Below are 10,872 nucleotides of genomic sequence, written 5' to 3'. Positions count from 1 at the left end.
CAAATTTAATTTCAATTATTATATATTTGTATATAATTCAGTTTTTATTTATTATTTTTTTTTTGTTTTTGTTTTTGTTTTGATTAGTTATTTTGATTTTAATTATATTTATATAGAAATTCAATAATATCTAGTAATATCTAAGTTAAATTTTTAATTCAAATACACACAATGGAAGTTTTTTTTTTAATTATTTAATAATATTTTTTTTCTTGCTGTAATTGATTAATATTTTATTTTTATTTTACACCTAATATGTTTTGTCATTTAAAATTTAGTTTCTGTTTGATATTTTTATTTGACTTTTTGATTTTTAATTTACGACAAATTCGAATAAAATATAATATATAAACAATTTACTACTAATTTACAATATCTTTTCATTTAGTTAGTATAATATTATATAGTACACAAATTTATTTAAAAATATGTTTTGAACATAGACTACTCAATCTACTGTAAATAGTGAATACTGTAGTGTTGCCGTATGTGTTTTGAAGTAGTTAACAATATTTCAGATTGTTTTTTATACAAAAATTTACTAATAACTTCAGTCATTTTGTAAAAGTTCTGTTGTACATACAAAAAGAGTTTTATATTTTATAATATAATATATACAAATAAATATATTTAATACTAAACTACCAAGTTTTTATTACATATATATGTATTAAATTATATACATTTTTTTTAATATATAAAAAAACAGTACAGAACAGTAAATGCCAGAAAATATTTGACATTAAAATTGGTTCTCTTTATCTATTTTGACTGCAGTAAGATTATACACATTACTTTTATAGGATTTTCAGCTGATCTCGTCTTACTCGAATCTCTACAGACCCGTGTTATCGTCTTAGCACAATTCATAATTTTGAGAAGTTTATGTTATTAAACACAGGTATGATCTAACGCATATTGGTTCGTTTATAGTCTATAATACTCGTTGGTACTTTAAGCTTTATAAGTTGTACCATAAATTTGTCATAGTTGAGTGCATAAAGTTTCAACAACAAAGTTAACTAGAACATTTAGTAAGATAAGAAGATGATACCGCAGTTAAATAAACGATCCAAATCCGAATATGCTCCTTTAAGAGGAAATATAAATATAAGTAAGCTATATCAACTTGCTTTTTTAAATGGCGTTAGTATTAGAAACGTACGGGTGAATGATGAAGCATATTGAATATGATCATGACTGCAATGACCAGTTGAAGAAATCACCAACTGATTACCTTGGTGCTGCGGCTTGACAATAGGTTCTGATCGTTTTCAATAAACGGAGCAATATTTTCCATTATATTAAATGTCAATATAATATAACGCTCTTGATATTTGGGTTCAGTTTTTTGAATATATTAGAAAAATCCACAAGTAGCAGCCTTGGCTATTTGTGGATAAATACGATTAGTCATCGCTTCTAATTTGACAGGCAGAGCTTTAAGCCTGCAGTCCAAACAAATTATGTTCGGACTATAAACTAATTAAAAATTCGATTATTTCCTAAGACCACTGATGATAACTACTTCGCAATATTTGAAACAGCGTTGTATGGTCAGCCAAATTTCAATAAAATTAAGTAAATTTTTGTATTTGTCCTTTTTTTCTTTTTATACTATTCGGAAACCTTCTAAATATAGTAAGAAAATTAATTTTGAATATAGAAGTCAACGGGAAATCGAAATCATGCCAGTAGACTATACTAAATATAGAAGTTTCACTTAACAATATTTGTCTGTTGGAAAAAAAACCAATGTATTGAAAAGATCAATGTTTAAGAGGAGAAAAATCTAGCAAGTATTAAATAATGTAGATGTCTATATTCATAATTTGGAACACGCTTTGAATTGTATTTGTAGCTAGGTATCAGCAAGGTAAGGTTTTTATTGCACTTTTAAAATCTACTAACAAGCGTAGTTATTCGGATAGTGGACTGAACTGTTACCGACAGTAACAGAAATAACAATAGTTATATTTTCACTACTGCATCATTAATTGAAAATGTGTCAGATTGAAGCCAATATTAACACAACTAAGCCATCACTATTTAGAAATGAAATAGACATTTAAAGCTTACGAAAATTACTTCAACTGTTATTTTGGACATAAATATAATATAGTATGTAAAATTATTAAAGCGAATATTACTTAAAGACTACGAAGAGCCTTATATTCAGAAATATTCTTAATCCCATGTGGTATTTATGCAGTGTTTATCTGAATACTGCAACGAGTTATAATTTTAAAACTCACAGTATACTCATTAAAATCAAGTATAAATGCATATAAATTTTTTTCTCACAACGTCACTTATACGCATTCAGATTTGCCACAGAAATGATTCAGAAGTATTTTCCTTAACGAGTGTGGGTGCTAATGAATCAGAGTCAGAAGAGTGCGTACACATTTCTAAGTAGAGTAGCATAAATGGTAAATGAATCGTGAGTCATAAACACATATTCCAGTAGATTGAATCGGTGAATGTACTCATCGAAAATGAATGACAGCCGTAATACTCATGAAAGATTCATAATTCACTTGCATTATTTTGGTGTCGAGTGTCGATGTTTATGAGTATCATATGAGAAGAGTACAAATTATTACTCTGGTGTCGAATAATTAAAAAAGATAGTAAGAGTGTGTATAAGTAAAATCCAATAATTCGAGTATGACTCGATTGTTGAATATGCAATACGTTTTGGACGTTTTTAGTATTCACTTATCCAAGAATTATGCAGATGGGCAAAGCTCTGGATAGTATTTATACTAAGTCCAGTTACTTAGGGAGAAGTTTTTATTGGGTTCAAACATAACTGTTTTGCTTATGAATAGTAATTGTGTGGAATAATATAATAAATTAATATATTAGGATATATTATAATATAGATATAATACATAAGGGTATACATAATGCTAGAATAATTATTTATAGTTCGCTTTTTACTCTCACACGTATTAACAAGAGTGATTAAAGCTTATGTCTTTAATCAACAACAAAGTTTCTTCCGAAATCCCTAACGGTAGGCTTATATTATTTGATTTAGATTGTTTTCTAATCCAGAAGTACAACTGTTTGACAATAATGCAAATTATAAATGGTTAGACTGGAGTGATAGATAAATTTTATAATCATTAAATTTTTAAAGCTCTCATTGGTCCACTTACTACACAACGTACTTATTAATCTGAGAACTCCATACAGAAGAATCACTGGTTGTAAACCGAAACATGTTTAGTCTCTGTAAACCCATAAAAAAGTCTTTACGAACATATAGTATACATATAGTATATATAGTATTCTAAGTCAATGCAAGGAATTCCAATATTCAAGTTATTCTACAACACTACTCGTCAAGATATTATATATTATGTTACACCACCAGTCAAAGGTACTGCAAACTATAGTTAATGCACTGTTTTAGGTGGCCAATGTAAATGTATACATTGAGGTGTCTACGTTTGTTATGGAAAGGATGAAATAGGCTCTGCCCTTTTAGAAATATGGTTTGGTTTCATAGCCACTTAAACAAGTTTGTTTAAAACTGAACAGATGAGAGTTTAATGGTAAGCAAGCCTAAAAGAATATAAGTTGTGCTTGTGCTATTGGAGTCAGACGATATTCGAGATGTCGTAAAAAGAGTAGATATTAATAATACTTTTTTTCTGTGTTCTTTAACTTCCTTAGATATCACTTTAATACGTTACATTTGATTTTTACTGCAATAAACATTAACATAAACCTTCTACTAATAAATTAGAATCAATTTTAATGTCATAAATTTTTGAGCATATCAACTATTCAAAAAAACAAATATATGTTTTGATTTTTGTTTACTTAATTGTTTTTCTAAATTAGTAACTTTAATTAAGTTTTAATTAAAATAATTTTTATAATTTACAACCTCCAAAAAATTCGCAACTCTTACATTTAAAATGTCGTAGATAATATAATCGTAGGGGGACGCATTCACTCTAATTGATTATACATATTACATATAATATATATGAAGGACATATAAAGTACATGCATGCGGTACAGTTTTATTATATGGGATATATATAGTTTATTTTATGGTATTAATTATGGGATTACATATAAAAGTATTGTGTGCGTATGACGGTTTGTTTCATTCAGGGAGTTTTGTTAGGGGTGCGTGTTTAAAAAATTTTGATTGATTGTCCGAAAGTTTAAATTCATGTGTTACCATACAAGGGAGCTTAGTGAGCGGGGTTGGAAATTGGTTACATATACAATATATAAATATATATATATATTAATAAATATTGAAAATATTTACAACAACTACATACAATCACGTTAAACATTTATATAAGCTAATAGTTTTATAAACCCAACTAGAATTTTCCATACACTCATTAAATAATCTTTGACTTTACTCTCCAAGTGACTACTAAATATGAGCACACTTTTAAGAAAAATACCACAAATCTCTAAGGAAGTACATAAGTTATAGTCATCGTTCCTAGTAAAACACAGACCAGCAAATCTTACGTCTGCAACGATTAACTCATTTAGGTGTCTCACACAGATATTGAGTAATCGGATTTCTCGGATAGTAATTTCTGTGGCGGTGCTGGACTGTGTTGCGGACGTGGCTGCGGTGTGTGCTGTTGTTTCACTTGTTGGTGTTGCTGCTGCTGCTGTTGTTGTTGTTGCTGTTGCTGATGTTGTTGTTGCTGTTGCTGCTGTAATTGGGAGGTGGTCGATGATGGCCGCGACCATAATGTTGATCTCATGCCCAATTTCAATTTCTTCAGCGTGTCGACATCGCACTCAACTTCCGCTAATTCGACACGCTCTGTAGGTATGCCTGCCTCGATTGGTAATTGATGAAAACCGCTGCTGGGCACAATATTGCATTCAGCCTGCAGTTGAAGTGGGTGCAATGTGCGCAAGACTCCAGGCCTGGTTTAAAGCGTAAGAGAGTTTGTAGCACGTATTTCTTACTAATTTAGATTTTTTTGTTTTGTTTATTTTTCAATTGAGTAATTTTTTTTCTGTACGTGCAGCAACGGCAAATTTGGAACGTTTGACGCAGTCAATCATTTTTCAAGTGTTTTCTTTTCTTTTGATTGTACGAATATGAGAAAGTTTTTATAATGATTTTTCATCATTCCTAACGAAACTGTTGAGTGTTTTTGAATAAATTTAAATTACCCGTAAACCTTTTAAATCTGCTCAATCTGTTCAACTAAAAACTCTATCTATCTCCCCGAAAGCCTCGTCTCATGTTTGATCGATAGGATCCATGTAGGTGCACGATATTTCCCCACTACCGTACCCGAAACTACTTAATATGCTCCCATCGATACTCCCCCCGTTGGCCGTATCCTATTTAGGCAACGTTGTTGCTGAGAAGAACTTGGAGGACAAAGGTGCAGTTGATGGGTTCAAAATAGTAGATGTGATTTCATTGCCCGAAGTGGGCACAGTTTTATGTGGTATGGGACGAAATTGTGATGATGGCATGCATGATACTGGGGCAACAGATGCAATTGGATTATTACAACTACTATCGAGGAGTTCTGTTGAATCGGGCTGCTTTTGTGCTAAGGTTTTTGGGTTAAGCAAATTGTTGTGATGCTGTGGATGATGTGCTAGTTTTGGGGTTATCAGTAAGGGTTGCTGTGATAATTTATTTTTACTATTACCATTATTACTACTGTTATTACTATTTAAACTACTGGTATTTATGTGTTGATGATGTTTGTGTTGCTGTTGTTGTTGTTGTGTGACAGATGGTGATTTAACCAATGTGGGAATGTGACATTGTATTGAGTCTTGTGATTTGAATGTACTTGAGATTGATTTTAGATTACCGCCACTGCGTGGTGATAATATTTTATTCGAATTAGAATTTGAAGTGTTTTTATTACTGTTATGATGTCTGGGTGTGGTATTTGTAGAAAATTGATATTGTTGATGATGATACCTTGAACGACCGCGACGTGGCAATGATTTTTGTTCGGACATTGGTGAAAGATCTGAGGATGTGCTTGATTGTGCTCCATGGTAGATGATACCTGCAGGTTGGGAAGATTTTATATTGACAAAGAATTTTTGCTTATATTTTTAAACTTAACTGCATATGTTTACTTAATTAATATTGTTATTCTAATAATCTTTTATATCAAATATATATGTATATATATTGGCCTGAGTCCACGTACATTATATAGTGATGTGTACGTGTTTTATATTTTATAATAAAATTAAGTCCTAAAAAGAACTGAAGTTTTGCTAATTCAAATGTACATAAAAAATCTTAAACTATCTGTACAAATAAGCTTAGTGTAGTTTTGTATAGTTTGTGTGGTAGTCTTTTATTGTTGTTTCTGGTTGGTCAGATTCTTTTCATATTTTATGTTTTACTACAGATACGTAATTGATATGTTGTGATTTTGAATATGTTGTAAAATTCTAGAGTCTGTGAAAAAACAAATTGAAAATATAAATTTTATTTTTTTAAGAGTTTTGATTTATTTAATTTTGAGAAGAAACAACAGTAAAGTTACACAAAGGTTTTGAGGGGTAATGCATGAAATTATTGGAAAAAATATTCTATAGTTTTATTTTGCTATATATCTAAGGATTAAATAACACGAAAAATAAAACAAAAAATTTCTTTAATTATTAAAAATGCAAAGAAGTGTACTCAATACTCATAAATATTTTTTTTTTGCAACATTTATTGGTGTACTTGGATTAAATGCCTCCATGGTATTATTTTATATAATTTATAAATTTTGATGTAATTTTTATCAATAAATACATATAACAATCTTACATTACGGATCGCTACCCCAACATATATTTATATAAGGATTGGTAAAGTCGAGGGAGAAACAAATCTTCTTCCACCAGCTTAAAAACAGTTTTTTTTTTTTGCATATATTCATATCCATAAACATATTCATATATATGGTAAACATATATTTATATATATTTTTTATTATTAAATAAATAGATTAGTGAATTTAAAATAGATATTGATAAGATTGATATATTACTCACAACAACATTATTCATTTATACATCTAACTGAGTTGCTGGAAAATAAGCTCACAGAAATACCTTCTGCTCAAAAAGTACTCGGATTTTGTAAATAAAACACACAAATTTAAATTTTATTCCAAATTTATTTTATCTCCTTCAAAATATGCTCCTTTTGACGCGATACACTTATGCCAACGCTTAACCCAATCTTCCATAACTTTTCGTAGGCCCGTGAAGGTATGGCTTTTAGTTTCTTCAGCGAATTCTCTTTTACCGATTCAATCGACTTAAAACGCTTACCACGAAGGGGCAATTTGAGCTTTGGGAACAGGAAAAAGTCGCACTACGCCAAATCTGGCGAATGTGGTGCCTGAGCGATGACAGTGGTGTTGTGTTTGGTCAAAAAATTGCGTACAACAAGAATTTTCCATAGTAAAAATCGCTAAATGTACTTGAGGTAGTCTGACACTAACAGCTGCTGTAAACAAACTAATTGACAGATGGCGCTCAAGTTTGTAACATACATATGTCAAGCAAGGGTGTATCAATATAACAAAAAAAAATTTTTGAAAAAGGTCCATTACTTAAGGAGTAGTTCACCAACAATCAAATCCGGATACTTTTTGAACAGAAGAGAGAGATATTAGAGACCCACTATTTAATGAGTCTTCTTATTAATATAAAATATTAGTTCGGATATATTATTAGGGTTGGAAACAACGACTCATATTTTACCCTTAGCTACGCACTGGTACTAAGAAGTTTGTTGGCTCTTTCGTTAATGAGTCTCTGGGCCCAAGTAGAGTGAATTTCGCTTCGTTTTTTTATTGCAAAATTAAAATGGTTAATAGTTTTCTTCCAATTTAACTCAACTTAAAACAAATTTAAGTTAATTTATATTATATTCTCCATTGGACTTCTTCAAAGTACAGTCAAACTTCCATAAGTCGTAGTATCATTTTGCAGAGAAAGGGTTCGACTTATGAAGATTTTGAGTGAAAGAATTTTTTTGTAATTGTATACAATTTACTCTCTTAACCCTATTGCACTTCATTTAGTTCCAGTTATAGAAAATTCATGTTATAGAAGTTCGAGTCATGGAAGCAGAATTGTATGCAATTTACTCTCTTAACCCTTCTGGACTCTATTTAGTTCAAGTTATAAAAAATTCGTGTTATTGAAGTTCGAGTCATGGAAGCAGAATTGTATGCAATTTGCTCTCTTAACCCTATTGCACTTCATTTAGTTCGAGTTAAAAAAATTCGTGTTATAGAAGTTCGAGTTATGGAAGTTTCAAAAAAAAAAAAATTGTATCTTTTAAGATAATTCAATTTAATTTTTATTTTTGTTTGTTATGATTTATTTTCAATTACTAGAGTTCACTTCTTTGCAATTTACATTCAACTACATGAACTTAAATCCAATAAAACAAAAACACGACAAAGTAAAGAACTTAAAAATCCGAAATACAACAACTACTCACGTGTGACTCAAAGGTTAACGAACAATTAAAGTAAACACCACTTACTGTGCTTGATTTTGCCTTCATGCTGATTGGAGGACTCGGTACGACTTGATGTCAATTGATCCTGATCAGACTCAGATTCTTCACTTTCTGGCTCTGTTTTACGTGAATGACGGCGACGGTTCTTTGATGACTAATTGCACAAGAAGAAAACAAAATAAGACAATTAAAATAACACCAATGCAATACAAGGATAAGGATGAGGATATGCAAAAAATAAAAAAAAAAGAAAAAGGAAAGAATTCATATAAATTTGCGAATGCCAGCTACGGTACATCACCGTCTGGCGATGCGCTGTGCGATTGGCACACTACTTAGTTACCAAAAAGGATATCTTGTTTATCTTAAAATTAATCAACTCAATACGTGCGGTTTAATATCTGGCGTTTTTAATGAAAATGTAAAAAATTCATACAATTAAAGAGAAAATAAAAAATAAAAAATATTTTTATAATTATTAAAAAACAAGAAAAAACATTATTAAAGTTTACAAAATTTGTGTTAATTACTTCAAAGGATATTGCAAATGAGCTGAAAATACGTGTAATAAAAATACAAAAAAAAATTACAACGAACAACCAAAGGGAAATAATATTAACAAAAACACTAAACAATAATAAGAAGCAGCCAATTAGCATGAAATTTTAATTGTTTTGCTTTAATTTTTTTTTCAGTGTATTTCGAGCATTTAAAGCTTTATGAAAAAAATCAAAACAAAAGAAAATTCAAACAAACAAACAAACGCACGATATTATGAAATGGTGAGGTCTGATAATGATTATGATTTGTCTTTGGTGGACGTTGATTGTGGTGATGGGTGGTTTTTAGTACCGCTGCGGGAGGTGGTGAAGAGCAACCCTCAGTTAGCGCACGTTCGTGGTACATGAAGGAATGCAGTAATGTGTTGGCTGGTCCCGCGTGGTGCGGCTGTGACATGTTCCCCGTCTCCGATAATTGGAATGTGGCATATGGTGAAATGTCTTCAGAAGTTTCTGTAAAAGTAGAGAGCAAAGCAAACAGAAAATAAAGTTAATTAGTAAACAATTAAAGTTGAATTTCAACACGACTTCTGTTCATAATTGAATTTAAGCTGAATTCTAGGAATACTCCACCGACACTAAGCTCTGCAAACTCTAACGCAATTATCCTTTCAATTTCTTTAACTTCATTTTACTGCACAACTTGCAACGTTTACTATATTAGTTTGCTCAACGTTGAGTTATTATGTAAATTAAGAGCTTTGAGAATCAAGTTAACTACTGAATATAACATTAAAAGCGAAAAATAAATTTAATGACTTCATTAGATATTTATCCAACATGCATTCGAAACTTTCTATTTCAAAACAAATGTAAATGTAAACACATTACATATGTAAATAAATATATATTTGTAAAAAGTATAAACCGTTAGAAACTGACAAAAGTTATGATAATTAATAACTATATATAGTTTCTACAAAGCAGTTCTATTTTGTTAATAACTAACTGTACACTCCTTTTCATGCCAATTCTATTTTGTTAATTTGCAACTTTAAAAACGTTTTTATCGATAATAATCAGTAGTAGATAAGTCTTTGGAAAGTAAGTGTTATAATTTTCTTTACTCTCTCGGTGTATATTGATGAAAATATTAAAATTAATTCAATACAAAATTCATTTAATGCAATGAAAAAATTCAGACCTTTCAGGTGCCGTGATTTGATAATACTATATGGTATTATCATAACACCATATAATACTATATGGTATAATATGACACTATTATATATGGCATTTGTTAAATATCGCTATTACATATAAAAGTACTCTTTAAACACAAATTATAACTCAATATAATATATTGCTTGAAATATAGACCTTCTAGACTTGAACCTTGAAAAAAAACACATTTTCTATAGCAGAGTTTTTTAAGATGATTGTTTAGGTATAGCAATTTGAAATTTAAGTTATTAATTTAACTTCATGGGTCTTGTGGTAAATGAGGACAAAACAAAGTACTTTCTCTCAACAAACAAATCTCCTGAGCGTCTTGGGACCTACGTCACTGTTGACAATTATAAGTTCGAAGTTGTGAAAGACTTTGTTTATTTAGGAACCAGCTTAAACACCAAAAATGACGTCAGCCTAGAGATTCAACGAAGAATTACTCTTGACAACAAATGTTATTTCGGGCTAAGTAAGCAATTGAGAAATAATGCCCTCTCTCGACAAACAAAAATCACGTTCTACAAATCCCTTATCATGCCTGTCCCGCTGTATGGTGCAGAAGCTTGGACAATTACCAACAGTGATGAGAAGGCGTTAGGAGCATTCGAGAGAAAAATT

At 30.3% G+C, this 10,872-nt stretch overlaps 1 protein-coding gene across 1 annotated transcript in view; it reads right to left on the bottom strand.

Moving 5' to 3' along the window:
• Window positions 1-4,348: 4,348 nt before the first annotated feature.
• Window positions 4,349-10,872, bottom strand: part of LOC119675073 (Down syndrome cell adhesion molecule-like protein Dscam2) — a 186,431-nt gene continuing 179,907 nt past the window's right edge. Inside the window, exons 19-22 of the mRNA XM_038086262.1 lie at window positions 9,293-9,537; window positions 8,549-8,678; window positions 5,957-6,047; window positions 4,349-4,929 (exon numbers count right to left, since the gene is read on the bottom strand). Of these exons, the coding sequence (XP_037942190.1) occupies window positions 4,545-4,929; window positions 5,957-6,047; window positions 8,549-8,678; window positions 9,293-9,537 (851 nt within the window). The 3' untranslated portion in view covers window positions 4,349-4,544. The remainder of the gene's footprint in view (window positions 4,930-5,956; window positions 6,048-8,548; window positions 8,679-9,292; window positions 9,538-10,872) is intronic.

Source organism: Teleopsis dalmanni, chromosome 1 (assembly GCF_002237135.1).
Source record: "Teleopsis dalmanni isolate 2A chromosome 1, ASM223713v2, whole genome shotgun sequence".
NCBI lineage: Eukaryota > Metazoa > Arthropoda > Insecta > Diptera > Diopsidae > Teleopsis > Teleopsis dalmanni.
This window is presented reverse-complemented; position numbering and strand designations above follow the sequence as displayed.